The sequence below is a fragment of the Microcaecilia unicolor genome, chromosome 9 (assembly GCF_901765095.1).
Source record: "Microcaecilia unicolor chromosome 9, aMicUni1.1, whole genome shotgun sequence".
In the NCBI taxonomy this organism is placed as follows: Eukaryota; Metazoa; Chordata; class Amphibia; order Gymnophiona; family Siphonopidae; genus Microcaecilia; species Microcaecilia unicolor.
Window position 1 is genome coordinate 219,074,762 of NC_044039.1, and position 16,877 is coordinate 219,091,638.

Here is a 16,877-nt window from a genome sequence, read left to right on the forward strand (position 1 = left end):
CTGTTCCGCAGGGAGATTCTCAAATCAGTCACGGCGACCTTCTGATTCACATAGCGAAGTGTTCCATTTCATGAGTTTGCCTTTTGGACCGCAAGTTAAAAACCGGGTGAGGAACAAAAACCTCCTAAAGAAATGGGAAGGTCTTATCTAAAATTGGTCAGGAAAGGGACTGAGGTGTCATCAATGATACACTGAAACGCTCTGATCAGTGTGCAGCAACAAGAACAAAAATAGAATGTTAAGAGTTAAGAAACAAAACTATGAATATTATAATGCTTTTGTTCTGCTCCGTGGTACGATTGTACCTTGAATGCTGTGTGCAATTTTAGTCACCGCATCTCCAAAAAGGTATAGCGGAATTAGAAAAGTTACAGAGAAGGGCGACGAAAATGATAAATGGGAAGGGACAACTTCTCTATGAGGAAAGGGTAAAGTGGTTAGGGCTCTTTATCTTGGAGAGACAGCTGAGGGGAGATATGAAAGACGGCAATAAAATCCTGAGTGGAGTGGAAGGGGTAGATGTGAATCACTTGTGTACTCTTTCCAAAAATACTAGGATTAGGGGGCACGCAATGAAGCTACTAAATAGTACATTAAAAACAAACCAGAGAAAATATTTCTTCACTCAACGTGTAACTAAACTCTGCAATTCGTTGCCAGAGAATGTGGTAAAAGCAGTTAGCTTAGCAGGGTTTAAAAAGGTTTGGACAATTTTCTAAAAGAAACGTTCATAAGTCATTATTATGATGGACTTGGAACAATCCACTTATTCCTGGGATAAGCAGTATAAAATCTGCTTTACTCTTTTTTTTGTTGCTGTTACATTTGTACCCCGCGCTTTCCCACTCATGGCAGGCTCAATGCGGCTTACAGGTACTTATTTGTACCTGGGGCAATGGAGGGTTAAGTGACTTGCCCAGAGTCACAAGGAGCTGCCTGTGCCTGAAGTGGGAATTGAACTCAGTTCCCCAGGTCCAAAGTCCACCATCCTAACCACTTGGAAAGAGGATACTGAGCTTTGGTCTGTGTCAGTATGGCGATGATTATGTATTCACTAGTAAAAAAGGCCCGTTTCTGTTTGAAAGGAAACGGGCGCTAGCAAGGTTTTCCTCTGAGTGTGTATGTTCGAGAGAGTGTATGTGAGAGTGACGATGTGAGAGAGGCTTCTGTTCCTGCTGCTATGCATTCTCCGTGTTGTGCTGATTCGCTGCTCTCTGTATCGTGGCTCCGCCCCTCTCCCTTCTACTGGCCAATCTGCTGTGGGTTGTGTGACATCACTATTATCTACTCCAACATGATCCACGGTTCCAGGCAGCCTCAGAATGCTGGAGGTGAGAATTATTATATAGGACATGCACTTTGATATTAGAAACAGGTGAACTGAAGTCTGCATTATATCGCTTCCATATGAATTTAAATTAACCTTGAAGTTACTCTGCATATATATTTGAAACAAATGAATCATTACTGATATCCGGAAAGCAGAATCTAGTTCTTTATAACAACCGTTATTGACAACAGAATGGTGAAGAAGGAGCTCCAGCAGCCACATTAATCCACCATATTTGGATAAAAAACTGATTCTTTCCTGTTCATGGCTATCAAAAGAATTATGCAGAGCTTTGATTTCAGAGTAAAGTAGATCCAGATGATCAGGTAGATCATAATGGGATTTTTCTGTCCTGAAAAACTCACGCATGTCGTGTCGTCACCATTGTGCAAGCCTTGTGTTGGCCCAATACAGTTTACTGCAGATTCCACAAACATAATATTCCTCTGAAATTAGTAGTTTGATAGTGATTTAGAACGAGTTTGGCAGCAGTTTACCTGTCTTTGGGAATGAATAGAAAGTTCTGTCAAGAAGAGACTCTAAGAAAGCCTTATTGGTTGGGATTCCCAACAAATCTGCAGCCTGTGGTACAGCTGTTACAAAATGTTGCAGCCCACTTGGAATCTCTGCCGACATGGCCAGGTTTCGTTTTTCTTCTTCAAGGAAGAGGTTCAGTTCAATTCTTTTCACTCCATACTAATCATCAGGAAAGTATGGAGTGAGAAGAATTGAACTTTGAACCTCTTTCCTGAAGAAGAAAAACGAAACCTGGCCATGTGGGCAGAGGCTCTGTGAGGCGCTTTTACAAAAAAATGTGCTGCGCTAGTGTACACGCGTGTTTTGGGCGCGCGTAGATCCAGTTTTCAGCACGCCTGTAAAAAAGGCCTTTTAAAAATTTTTGCCGAAAATGGACGTGTGGCAAAATGAAAATTGCCGCTTGTCCATTTTGGGTCTGAGACCTTACCGTCAGCCAGTGACCTAGCGGTAAGGTCTCATGCGGTAACCCGAGCGGTCATGGTCTATGCACGCAAAATGCTGATTACCGCCTGCACACCTGAAAATAAAAATATTTTACGGCGCGCTTAGTGAGCGCGCTAAAAAATGAAATTACTGCAAGGGCCACACGGTAGCTGGGTAGTAACTCGGAATTGCTGGGCATTGGGCACGCATAGGCGCTTACGTGGCTTAGGAAAAAGGCCCCTGTATTTATAGTTGAAGGTCCGTCATTGTGGAATACTTTGCCATTGGATTTATGTTCATGGAATTTGTCGCTTCCATTTCTTTTTAATTTTATTTCTGCACATTTTTGGTGACATATTTAAGGCTTACTTGAGATAATCGGATAAGTACATAACCGGTTATGTACTTTGACCGGTTTCTGGTCCGTGAGACGCGGAGATCTGAAAGCGGGTTCATGCTTATGCATTATTCACATAAGCACGTTTAAATATGGCGCCAACGCGATCCGTCTCTTTCTTTGCAACTGATTACGTGAGTGTGTCTCACGGTTTCTTTTACTAATGCCGCAAGGCTGCTGAGTATATCTTTTGCATTGCCTGTGGCAACTTTGTTTAGATATCCAGTTTTTTTATGTTGGCTCCATGTTGCCGTCGCATCAGCAATGTATTTCGTATTTTCATAATTTAGTTGAAGGTTTTCCTTTACACTGTTGGTTGTGATGAGCTGCCCTTCCAGGTATGGATTTTTTTTTTTTAGAGTGGGCAGGAGCGATATTTCTTTTTTATATTTTGAATGCAATTTAAATGTTGCCGCAATTCTGAACCTCTGACTAGCTTTAGCGTTTTAACTGGTTGTCTTTTATCGTTGCCGGTTAACGTTCTTTTAACTTTTTATGTTCTTTATGTATTTTAATGGTGTGCCTCTCTGCTTTTGGCTTTTAGCATTGGCAGGGTTTAGTATCTTTTTAAGATATTTTCCATGTGCTTTTAAATTTGGCACTATTTTCTATCATGGACTGGTCCCAGCATTTTAACCGGTTAACATGATTTTTTTGTTGTTGTTTACATTTCTATCCCACATTTTCCCACCTATTTGCAGGCTCAGTATGGCTTACATTATACCATAGAGGTGTTTGCCATTTCTGGTAGAGATACAAATACAGAGAGTTGTTGTGGATGATATAAGGTTCATGTGTTATAGACACATTGGGGAATCGTAGAGAGGAAGAGTTGTGTAAAGTCTATTTCGAGCTTTGGCTTTGTTGTGTTGCCAGGTTTAGGCACTTAGGTTGGGTCGATTGGGTATGCCTTTTTGGTTTTTAGTGATTTCTGGAAGTTCAGGTGGTCGTACATTGTTTTCACGGCTTTTGGTAGTGCGTTCCACAGTTATGTGCTTATGTAGGAGAAGCTGGATGCATAGGTTGATTTGTATTTGAGTCCTTTACAGCTTGGGTAGTGGAGATTTAGGTATGTTCGTGTTGATCTGATTGTGTTTCATATTGGTAGGTCTATGAGGTCTGTCATGTATCCCGGGGCTTCGCCGTAGATGATTTTATGGACCAAGGTGCAGATTTTGAAAGCGATACATTTCTTTGATTGGTATCCAGTGTAGTTTTTCTCTGAGGGGTTTGGTGCTTTGGAATCATGCTATTCCAAATATAAGCCTGGCTGCTGTATTTTGAGCGGTCTGAAGTTTCTTTATGAGTTGTTCTTTGCATCCCGCGTAGATTCCATTGCAGTAATTTGCATGGCTTAGTACCATTGATTGTATCAGGCTGCGAAATGTTTCCTTCGGGAAGAAAGGTTTCACGCGTTTGAGTTTCCACATTGAGTTGAACATTTTCTTAGTTGTAGATTTAACTGGCTAGTTAACTTTTTATCATTGCCAGTTAGCTTTTCTTGATGCTGTACTGACTATTATATTTTTCATATATTTATATTGTGTTTTAATTACTGCAGTTGGATAAAATGATGTGTGGATTTGCTTACAGTGGATACGGCTGCTCTACTGTGTTTGCCATTATACCAGAAACTATACTCCTCAGTTTGAGCGCCCTGAGGTACCCTTCTGTTTCATTTGTCATCTTTCAGTCTAGCACGTGTCTCAAAGTTTTTATTTTACTTACAGGTGGTCACAGATTGGTTACTTTTTTGTTACCTTTTTGCAGGGGTGTGCTGGTCAATTTTTAACAATGGGCTTTCTCTCCGGGTGTAGCCAGCCCTGCAATTTGGGGAGGGAGGCAGGGGTGGACTGGGGGGGGGGGGGGGGGAATGCATGCCTCTCTCCCTCCCCTTGTGCATGCGGATTCGCTAGGCATACCTTTCCTGGAAGGAATGCCAAGCCCCATCAGCCAATAAATGAACTGTCACCACTGCCCCCTGCTTGTTTTTGGCTCTGAGCAGCATGCTAGGACTTCTCACCCATGCACTAGAAGTCCCAGCCTGCTGCTCAGAGCTGGAAACAAGGAGCGGGGAGCAGCAGCAGTCTGTTTACATGGCTGGCAGGGCTCTCGGCATCCCCGCCAGCAAGTAAAAGAATTCAGGAGGGGGTTCGAGTCCACATTTTGGGAGTAGCCATCGGGGGGAGGGGGATGCCTACTTTAACAACCAGCTTCCAAAATTCTTAAAAACTTAACAAATGACTCTCGCAAGCCCTTGAGAGCCCACTCCAGAATGCCACTGCCTTTTTGATACATCTCTTCTTAAAGGTAGGAACACATTGACATTTTGGTCTGTCTCTATAGCATGATACTTGTTTATTTTAATGATAAGTGTTCTATTTTTGTGAGTGAGTTATCTCATATATTTTTATGCAACCCGTCTTTTAATTAGTATATTGTTTCGATTCTTGTGTTTTAAATTTACCACCACCACCCCCCACACACCTTTTACAAAGCCGCACAGCAATGCCGACACGGCCCATTCACTTGAATGGGCCGTGTCGTCATTACCGCACCAGCAGACACTAGCACAGCTGTGCAGAAAGGGGGGGGGGGAGTGGTTAGTATTTTTGATATATGAATCATATTGTAAAAATTGTGATGTTTTAAGACTTAATTTTCATTATGGACATTGTTTTGTTGATTTGTTTTTATTTTTCATTATAATACTAGTAACGAAGGCCCGTTTCAAATCGCAATGAAACGGGCGCTAGCAAGGCTCCCCTCCGTCCCTTTGTGTCTCCGTGTGTCGCCGGCCCCCCCTGCAGCCTCCGTGCGAGAGCTACAGTGCAGTACAATGTTGGAGCTGAGAATGTGCTCCGCCCTCAATGTCATAACGTTTGACGCGAGGGCGGGGCCCACAGACTGTGATTTTCTGTGGCTTCAGAGCTTCGAACTTACGAACCTGGCTTCAGTGACGTCAGTGCAAATAGAACGTTGAGGGTGAGTTTTATATATATAGATACTTTCTGTGACTGCCGAAACATGGCCCATGTTAGTCCTTCCTCTCTGCTGTTCCAATAAAGTATTTTGAGTTTCACCTCCCTGGTGGATTCACCATTGTGTCGTCCTCTACTTTGTGTTGGTTCCATTTCAAAAACATGTAAAGCTTTTTTATTTCAACAAGCCTATTCCAGAAACCTTGATTTTGTAGTCGATTATCTAATTGTAGATGATGTCTGTTAAATACTTTTAGGGATGCGACTTTGTAAGCTGCTCAGATTGTAAGATGGCTGAGACTGAAGGAATTTTTAAATAAATAAAAATAAATTCTTTTCTGCAGTTCACAAGAATCTCCATCTAACTCCTCAGTGAGACTCAATAAAGTTAGCAGAGGGTCCCAGTACAAGGACTGCATGCAAGAGCCCTCTCTACAGTGGGTGGGTGGGGGGTAATGCTGCCACGTTTTCAGGTTGCTTGCCTGTGAAACTTCCAGCGGACTAACCAATGCAGGACCAGCAGGAATGCAGTTCAACTAAAACTGAGAGGGTCAGAAATGTGAAACAATACAGACCAAGGTGGCATAGTAATTCTTCCCGATTTTTAACTCAGCAATTTATTTATTTTTAGTGAGAAGAAAAATAGAAACCACGCTATTCAACCCAGTTCCCCACTCTGGAAATCTAGAGTCTGAAAACAGATTCTCTCGATACACAGAAATTCAAATGATATCTGTTCTCTATTATCAATGCTTAGAGTCGCTGCAAGCCTCAGGTTATAAAGAAGAAATACAAAATAAAATGAACCCTTGAGAGCCTGTTGGAAAATCGGATGGTGGCAGGAGTTAGCTGGACATCACACTGTATGCCGACCCAAACTAAAAACAGACAGAACGGAGAGAAAAAAAAAGGGACAAAATGTATCTTTCAGAGTCAGGCGCTCAGTGGCATCCGGGGTAATTTGGGTTTCTGGTTCGGATACATTTTGGAGCATCACAGCAGCTAAGATGGCTTTAGCCTTTGTACTAATTTTGCATTTTGTATGCTTTGAAAGTCTCCGGTTCTCTCGCCACAGGGAGAACAAAATTAGTCTAAATACCATTACCATGTTAACTGCGTTTGAAATCCCATGGATAGACGTAACTGGTAGTGGATCTCTGCACAGGAATTAACAGCATTAAGTAATATTTGCAGTTTGTTGTCACATTTAAGGGCTGCTCGTTCTTTTGTCTTGTATTTGAATTTTCAGTAGTTGCGTCTGAGCACACGCTCACCCCCACCCCCCTTCTTTTTCCTCAGGGGTAACACTACAGTAAGTCAAATTTACACTCATTGGAATAATTTTAATAAGGGCATCTTTCCAGTGGCCTTTTACTTTTGACCATTATGGATCTTTGTTCAACCCTAGCTCCATGGGATATGATGCTTTGGTACATAAATCTAGATATCTCTCTCTATAAAAATATATATATATTTACATATAAACATCTGTAATCTTTTTGCAAGCAAGAAAGTGCTAATGAGAAAGAGACTGACCTGACCTACCTGTGCTAGGTTCACATTCAGTGAGGTCTTCGTCGTCAGAGCATTCGGCAGAAGAAACGAGGTCATCTGTTGTCTGCTTGAAAGGGAAAAAAAGATAAAAAAACAAACTATGTATATTTAAGTTTCTCACTCAGAAAAAAATGATTTCATACTTCTCTGTTCTCCTTCGCTTTAGTGAAGTTACTTACCTGTATTGTGGGTTCTCCATGGACAGCAAGATAAGTCATCTACTTACAGGGGATGCCTCCCAATGGCTCCCATTGGCTGGAGATGCTCTCCAGTAGCTCAGAAAGATCTTTATATTTTTTTTATCCTTCTGAGCATGTGTAGTGGATGTCCCCCCAGGCAGCCCAACTTCTGTCCTCAGTCTGTCCCTAGCCAGGGCTTGTTTGCTTGCCAGGGGAGGAGGGTGGGTTGTGTGGCTGACCTATCCTGCTGTCCACAGAGAATCCAAATTACAGGTAAGTAGCTTCACTTTCTCCTTGGACAAATAGAATTTGTCAGTCACAAATAGGTTACTCCCTAGCCAAGGGGCAAACTGGGGTGAACTCATGGTCGTGGCCCTTGTGCTGCTGTGGTAGGGTATGTTGGCCTTGTCTGGCAAAAGGAATCAGTGTGACTACCAAGGAAACAAGAACTGTTTCTATTGACAGGGAGTAGAAGAGAAATTTTCTTTGGTGGAGAGATGGTGAGAATCCAACCATTGGGAACGACAGAAACTGTAGACTGAGGACAGAAGTGGGACTGCCTGGTCTTGTCTTACAGGGACATTCACTACACATGCTCAGAGGGATTAAAAGAAGATCTCCCTAAGCTACTGGAGAGCATCTCCAGCAAATGGGAGCCGTCGGGTGACGTCACATATACATGGCTGACACATTCTGCTTGTCCTAGGAGAATGGAGAAGACCACATTCCATGCAAGGTGGAACCTCTTATTTCACCAATACAAGTACCCAGGAGCTTCAGGGAGCATGCAAATCCCAACTTCAGGCGGACTGCAAGGCATGTATGTCCTGTTGATTCTGAAAGTGATACCTCGCAGGGTAGTACTAGTTTTCTTCAAAAGGGCATTACCTTCTTTAAATCTGCATATTGCAATAGCTTGTTATCGCTACTGGAAATAAGAACACTCCATTCATTTCTTACCTAGCAAACTGAGAGATTTCAGTACAGTAAGGTTGATCTATTTAGCAGGGGTCATGGATGTTTTAAAGACAGAAATGAGACCTTCTTATCTTATCAGGGATAAGACAACGCACCACGGCACTGGACAGGCTGTTGGTTGTGACACCAGCATGGGGACAAGTGATACAAGCATATGACGTTCTATCAACAGGGCTGGAATAAGGCATAGGTAAACTAGGTATCCCTATTGTACATATCTTCAAAGTAATCACAGAGAACATTTTTTTTTAAGAAAAATATACACAACCTTTATTAATCCATCAGTATATCCATATCTCAAAAACCTTTGTTAAAAACAATCGCGACTCTCTCCAGTAAGGAAAAATCCTCAGAAACAGCTCCAACAGAAGTAAGAAGATGAGAAGTCCCACATACGCATTGACAAATTGAATATTCTATGAATACAATCCAAAAACTACTTCAAACTGCCAAATCAACTCCACTCCAACCGTTTTACCTTCCAAAGGCTTCTTCAAGGAGCACCAGCCATCCCACACACTGAGGCAGGAGTAGAACTGATATGGCAATCTGAAGTATTCATTTTTATTTTGTTACATTTGTACCCCGCGCTTTCCCACTCGTGGCAGGCTCAATGCCACGAGTGGGAAAACATGACGGCAGATAAAGGCCACATGACCCATCCTCTGTAACCCCTAATTCTTCCTGTTCCTAAGCGATCCCACATTTGTGGAAAGGAAACAACAAACTTGTAACTTGGTGAAACTGTCAAAAAAGTGGATAAAAAAGACCTCAGTGAAAGATGCTCAGAACCATAATAATCCATCATGACTTCTACCTCCGAGTACCATCAGTTATCCTTTCCTTAATGTTTTTAGTCTCATGCATTAATCCAATGGTCTCTAATATTTCTCATACCTCAGGCAAACCCTATCTGCTTTTATCTCACCTAGAATGTAAACCGCACTGAACTCTGGAAAGGGATATTAGCGGTATACAAGAATTGAATTGAATTTTCAATCACAGGCCAGAAAAAATTGACAATCCAATCTTTTCAGCACGATAGGAGAAACAACAAGGTTCAGCACGTTACAAGTTTGCTATTACCTTTCTCACATGACTTGAGATGTTTTTTTTTTTTTAATGTGCTTTGCTTAGGACTCAAATACAAAGCAACCTATGCATCCAGCTTCTCCTATATAAGCACTATGAAACGCACTACCAAAAGCTGTCAAAACAATCTATGACCATCTAAACTTCAGGAAATCACTAAAAATCAACCTGTTCAAAAAGGCATACCCTACCGACCCAACATAAATGCCTATATTCTGCAACACGGCATAGCCAACGATCGTACTGGACATTACATAATCTTCCCTCTCTTCGAACCCCTTTGTGCCTGACTCTAATGCACCCTATTCAACCACAACATCACCTGTATTTGTTTCTCTGCTGGACTGGCTAACGCCTTACGGCACTATGTAAGCCACATTGAGCCTGCAAATAGGTGGGAAAATGTGGGACACAAATAAATAAATAATTCCAGCTCTTTTCAGTTTTTGGGGTATGTTTACTAAGGTGCGTTAGCGTTTTTAATGCGCCTGTAAATTTAAGGCGTGTTAAAGGCTAACGTGCCTATACATTTCTATGGGTGCATTAGCGTTTAATGCGCATACACCACTTATGCGCGTTAAAAATGCTAACGGGCCCATAGTGTCACATGGAGGGGCATAATCGAACGCAAACGCCCATGTGTAAGAATGTCCATCTCCGAGAACGGGTCCGTGAAGTGGTGGGGCGAATTGTATTTTCGAAAAAGATGGACGTTTATCTTTAGTTTCGCAAATACGGTTTGTGCCAGGCAAATGCATTGGATGTGGGCATTTTTGAGATGTGAGCGTTTGTTTGAGCTGGGCGTTTTCGTTTTTCAGCGATAATCAAAACCGAAGCTTCCCAGCTCAAAAACAACCAAATCCAAGGCTTTGGGTCATGGGAGGGGCCAGGATTCGTAGTGCACTGGTCTCCCTCACATGCCAGGACACCAACCGGGCACCCTAGGGGGCACTTTTAAAAAATAGGAAAAACCATTAAATTACCTTGGGTGTTGAGACCCCCAAACCCCCCCCAAAACCCACTCCCCACAACTCAACACCATTACCATAGCACTTAATGGTGAAGGGGGGCACCTACATGTGGGTACAGTGGGTTTTTTTTGGGGGGGGTTAGAGGGCTCCCATTTATCACCACAAGTGGTACAGGTAGGGGGGGATGGGCCTGGGTTCGCCTGCCTGAAGTGCACTGCATTACCCACTAAAAGTGCTCCAGGGACAGGACTTGTTGCTGCTGTATAACATTGGCACAGCAGTTCACACCGTAAGGCTAATCTCGCTGAAAACGTCCTTTATTTCAATAACCGCATTTACTCACAGTTAACTGCAGATCAGAGGTTGTGCCCCAGTGGCAACGAGTCTCCCTGGTACTAAGATTAGCAGTAGGTCAGAGCTGGCAGAATGGTGTACAATGCCCTCTTTCAGCAACATTCTAGGTAAGAACTAAGTTCTGTAACGTGGCTAACACACGAAAGGGATCTAAAACGGACTTACAAAAATGGCCACTACCTCGTGGACTAGCGGAAACAAAACAGGGCACACTGTGACCCAGTAAGCAGAGGGAAAAGCACCATGGGAGAACAGCCTACCAACTACCAACATCGTGAGACTGTAACACAAGCTAGTGAAATCACGGAGCCCAATACCCTACACCCACCACAATGCAATGCTGATGTGACCCTGCAGTGCACCCGAGAGCCACATCTGACCCAGGGAAAGGCTGTGAGAGGATCGAACACATTCTGCTGTTATGGAGGTGGGTACGGAATTTGAGGGTGGCATAGAGGCTGGGAAATAAGGTTTTTGCAAGTGGGTTTTTTTTGTGGGAGGGGGTTAGTGACCATTGGGGGAGTCAGGGGAGGTCATCCCCGATTCCCTCCGGTGGTCAGCTGGTCATTTAGGGCACTTTTTTGGGACCTGTTCGTGAGAAAAATGGTCCAAAAAAAGTGTCCTAAATTCTCGCTAAAAACGCCTTTCTTTTTTCCATTATCGGCCGAGCGCGCCCATCTCTGCTCGGCCGATAACCACGCCCCAGTGTCGTCTTCACCACGCCTCCGACACGCCCCCGTCAACTTTATTCGTTCCCGCGACGGAGTGCAGTTGAAGACGACCCAAATCGGCTTTCGTTTATACCGATTTAGCCGCCCACGGGAAATGGACGCCCATCTCCCGAACATGGGCGTTTTTCTCCTTTCGAAAATAAGCAGGTTCGTAAACCTAGCTCTTAGTTTATTACAGTGATTTCTATTACCCCGATACTGACTGGATAAATGTCATGTCAGGACACACTAGGGAGGTAAATTACTCATGTAGCAGCAGGTTCAGGAGCTGTGAAAAGGGAGGGGGGGCTATTTTAGATCTATTTTTTAGCTGAATGTAGGACTTTGAGCGAGAGGGTCATGGCGTTGTGTCTGCTTTGGCAGCAGCGATCAAAAGATAACCGGAATGAAGATACTAAAGAAATTTACTGTCTGGAAAGATTTGCCGCTTTGTACATAACAACAAAATCTGGATGCGCTTATGCTTATTAAAACATTTCCTGTACCGCCTTTCAAAAAACATCAAAGCATCAAAAAACACCAAAACATCCATAAAATCATTCACAGAGAGGCCCCAGCCTATATGTCAGACCTTATAGACTTACCAACCAGGAACTCAAAAAGATCAGCACACACATTCTTGAATCTCCACTACCCCAGCTGCAAAGGACTTAAATATAAATCAACATATGTATCCAGCTTCTCCTACATAAACACACAACTGTGGAATGCACTACCAAAGGCCTTAAAAACAATGCACGACCTAACAACTTTCCGAAAACTACTGAAAACCAACCAATTCAAAAAGGCATACCACAGTAATCCATCCTAAATAGTAAACAACGACACTTCACCAAAACCAGACAAAAACGATCTCTCTACACTGGACTGACTCATACACTCTGTTACCAATGAACATCAACGCAACACCACGTTATTTCGCCATAATGAACTTCTATATTTTGATTGTCTAACTCACTCTATACTTTATCAGCTATGAGCTTCAATACAATACCACTATCCTGCTTATAATCGAACGAGAAAAACGCCCAAGTTCCGACCTAAATCGGGAGATGGACGTTTATCTCACAAAAACGAATAAAGCGGTATAATCGAAAGCCGATTTTGGACGTTTTCAACTGCACTCCGTCGCGGATGCGGACAAAGTTGATGGGGGCATGTCAGAGGTGTGGCGAAGGTGGAACTGGGGCGTGGTTATCTGCCGAACAGAGATGGGTGCATTTCACCGATAATGGGGAAAAAAGTATGCGTTTTTAGCTAGAATTTAGGGCACTTTTCCTGGACCCTGTTTTTTCACGAATAAGGCCCCAAAAAGTGCCCTAAATGACCAGATGACCACTGGAGGGAATCGGGGATGACCTCCCCTGACTCCCCCTGTGGTCACTAACCCCCTCCCACCACAAAAAATGAAGTTTCACAACTTTTTATTTTCACCCTCAAATGTCATACCCACCTCCCTGGCAGCAGTATGCAGGTCCCTGGAGCAGTTCTAAGGGGGTGCAGTGGACTTCAGGCAGGTGGACCCAGGCCCATCCCCCCCTACCTGTTACAATTGTGCTGCTTAATGCTTAGTCGTACAACCCCCCCAAACCCACTGTACCCACATGTAGCTGCCCCCCCTTCACCCCTTAGGGCTATAGTAATGGTGTAGACTTGTGGGCAGTGGGTTTTGAGGGGGAATTGGGGGGCTCAACACACAAGGGAAGGGTGCTATGCACCTGGGAGCTCTTTTACCTTTTTTTTGTTATTGTAAAAGTGCCCCCTAGGGTGCCCGGTTGGTGTCCTGGCATGTGAGGGGGACCAGTGCACTACGAATCCTGGCCCCTCCCACGAACAAATGCCTTGGATTTATTCGTTTTTGAGCTGGGCATTTTCGGTTTCCATTATCGCTGAAAAACAAAAACGCCCAGCTCAAAAAAAGATAAATGTCCATGTTTTTTCGAAAATATGATTCGGTCCGCCCCTTCACGGACCCGTTCTCGGAGATAAACGCCCATGGAGATAGGCGTTTCTGTTCGATTATGCCCCTCCACGTATTTCACAACCCGGAAATGGCGATCGCCATTACGGCATACTGTAAGCCATATGGAGCCTGCAAATAGGTGGGAAAATGTGGGATACAAATGCAGTAAATAAATAAATTAAAGCAGTTCACTGACTAAAGTAACTTAAAATACAATGTACGCAATAGATTACAAAATAAATATCTCTTCACATGTGATAAAATACAATTCATACAGCCGGCACAATGACACCCATCCTAGTTCCAGTTCACCAAAGGCTCCTTTTACTAAGGTGCACTGAAAAATGGGCTGCGCTAGTGTAGGCGCGTGTTTTGGGCACTCGCAGATCCATTTTTCAGCGCACCTGTAAAAAAGGCCTTTTTTAAATTTTTGCCAAAAATGGATGTGCGGCAAAATTAAAATTGCCACACGTCCATTTTGGGGCTGAGACCTTACCATCAGATCGCCTATGCACGTCAAGTCATAGTTACCGCCTGATTTTTCGCCACGCGCCAGAAAATAAAATATATTTTCTGGCATGCGTAGCGGATGTGCGTAAGAAATGAAATTACCGCACGGGCCACGCAGTAGCTAGGCAATAACTCTGAATTGACGTGCATTAGGAGTGCATAGGCGCCTATGCGGCTTAGTAAAAGGGCACCCAAGTCTCAGTCAAATGCCTTACACCCCCCCCCCCCCTTTTACAAAGCTATGCTGTCATACCGACACAGCTGATCCTCACCACTAATTCCTCCTTTTCCTAGGAGATCCCACGTTTCTGTCCCACATTTTCTTAAACTCTGACACAGTCTTCGTCTCCACGACCTCCACCGGGAGGCCATTCCATGCATCCCCCACCCTTTCCATGAAAGACTATTTCCTCAGATTCATTTATATATTTGCTGCATTTGTACTCCACATTTTCCCACCTATTTGCAGGCTCAATGTGGCTTACACTATGTTGCAAAAGGTATAATCATAAACAGAGTAAGAGGCATGGTCTAATTTAACATATTACTGTGTAAGAAATTAGGTAGAAAAGTCAGTAGAATTATTTACATAACACAAAAAAAACAGGTAAGATATAATGACCAACAGTGATAATGTGATTAACATAATCAAATTAGAAGGGATCAGTATTAGTTGGTTTAGATATAGAATGGAATCAAGCCATTAAGGAGGATTTTTATTGTACGTCACTTCGAACATCCTAAGCCTATTTCTTCTTAACTTCATCTTCTGCCCTCTCATTCCAGAGGTTTCCTTCATTTGAAAAAGGTTCACCTCCTGTACATTAACACCACTGAGGTATTTAAACATCTCCATCATCTCCCCTCTCTCCCGCCTCTCTTCCAGAGTATATATGTTGAGGTTTATGAGTCTGTCCCTATACGTTTTACGAATGAAACCGCTTACCAGTTTTGTGGCCACCCTTTGGACCGACTCAATCATGTTTATATCTTTTCGTAGCTGTGGTCTCCAGATCTGCACACAGCATTCTAAATGGGGCCTCACCAGAGACTTATACAAGGACACTATCACCTCTTTTTTCCTGCTGGTCAACCCTCTCCTTATGCACCCGAGCATCCTTCTGACTTTGACCGTTGCCTTTTCTACCTGTTTGGTCACCTTAAGATCATCAGATATGATCACCCCCAAGACCCGCTCTTCTTTCGTACCAGGGGCGTAGCCAGACAACAGATTTTGGGTGGGCCTAGGCAAGAATTGGGTGGGCACCAAGTGTTCTCCCCCACCCCCCAAAAATTTTTTTATCTAAGCTGGTGGGAAAATGCTTCTTTCCACCTTGGCAGCAGGCAAGCACTGAAAACTGAGCATGCGCAGGTGCTAGTGTCATGGAGAGTAGCGTTTTCGTTACCATCAGGGGAAAATCTTCAGCTGGCGGAGCTTGGGATTCCCACCAGTTACCACTAAACATGTGCTACTGTTGGGTGGGCCTGAGCCATAAATGGGTGGGCCCTGGCCCACCCAAGCCCACCTGTGGCTACACCACTGTTTCGTACACAGAAGCACTTCACCCCCTATACTGTACCGTTCCCTTGGATTCTTGTAACCCAAGTGCATGACTCTGCATTAAATCTTAGTTGCCAATTCGATATTCAACCAGTAACCAGTGAAATCTCTTCAATACAAGTGTCACATGACAAAATCTACTCAATCCAGAAACTAATTTAACAGCAGTATTCTGTATCATTTGGAGACACTTTAACGTAGTTACAGTAACTCTATTATAGATCAAATTACAATAATCAATGTGACTAATTGCTAAGGAGAATATCAAAGACAAAAGCGCTTTATGATGCAAAAAAAAGTCTTAATAGTTCTAATATTCCTTAATGCTAAAACAACAAAAAACTCTACACCTTACTACGGCTGACAATTGATCTTTAAAAGTACAATTTGAATCAACAACGTTTTGAAATACCCCTGACACACACCCTGGCCACGCCCCCTTTACACATACACTCGATTGAACTTAGGCGCCATGCTTTACAGAATACGGTAGTTTGCAGCGAGATGAGCACGCAAATATTTAAGACTGCCAATTAACATCGAAATTGATACTTAGCACCCAATTATTGATGTTTCCGAGCTCATTAGTCAATTGATTTCCGTGCCACCATTGTTCCCTGCTTCCCCCTACTCAGGCAGCCACCACCCCCTCCACCCCCTTACCTTCTGTGTATGCTCCTCCCTCAGTCTGTCATGCTTCTGCTCCTGTGTGCCTTAGTGCAATCACCTGGGTCCCGACACACAGAAGCAGGAGAGAGACGGACCCCAGGCCGGGCCCCCCATGGAGGCCAGACCCGGGGAATCTTGCCCTCTCTGCCTCCCCTCTCAGCAGCCCTGTTTTATCCAAGAAATCCTGCAGACCACTAAGAGAAGTGCACGTTAGGTAGAGCCTTCTATCCACTGTTAACTCGTTTGGCCACTGTCGTGGACAGGATGCTGGGCTCGATGGACCCTTTGTCTTTTCCCAGTGTGGCATTACTTATGTACTTATGTCCTTGGGCAGCTACAGTTTTACAGGATAATGTGAGGTAATCTAAAGCACTGTTTAGATCTCTAAAGACTTTAGGTATTGACCATGGCAGATGCTGACAACATATATACATGGAGGCAGAATATTCATCTTATGTACGCATGCTGCGTCTGATCATGATACACAAAGCTTCTGCTATTCCACCAAGTCCCTGGTGTTATAATAGGATTATAGTTTTTGCAGATCAAGTTACTAAAGTTTTTGGTTAGTGCAATTCGCAGGTACTTAAATCCATCAGAGGGTAGTTTGACTCAAGAGACAACTCAGAATAGGCACTGCCTGGGTC

General features: G+C 43.5%; 1 protein-coding gene across 1 annotated transcript in view; it reads right to left on the reverse strand.

Annotated features, from left to right (window-relative positions):
- Positions 1–16,877, reverse strand: part of NRXN3 (neurexin 3) — a 1,814,506-nt gene that overhangs the window by 70,136 nt on the left and 1,727,493 nt on the right. Inside the window, 1 exon segment of the mRNA XM_030213725.1 lies at positions 7,205–7,286. Coding sequence (XP_030069585.1) covers positions 7,205–7,286 — 82 coding nt within the window.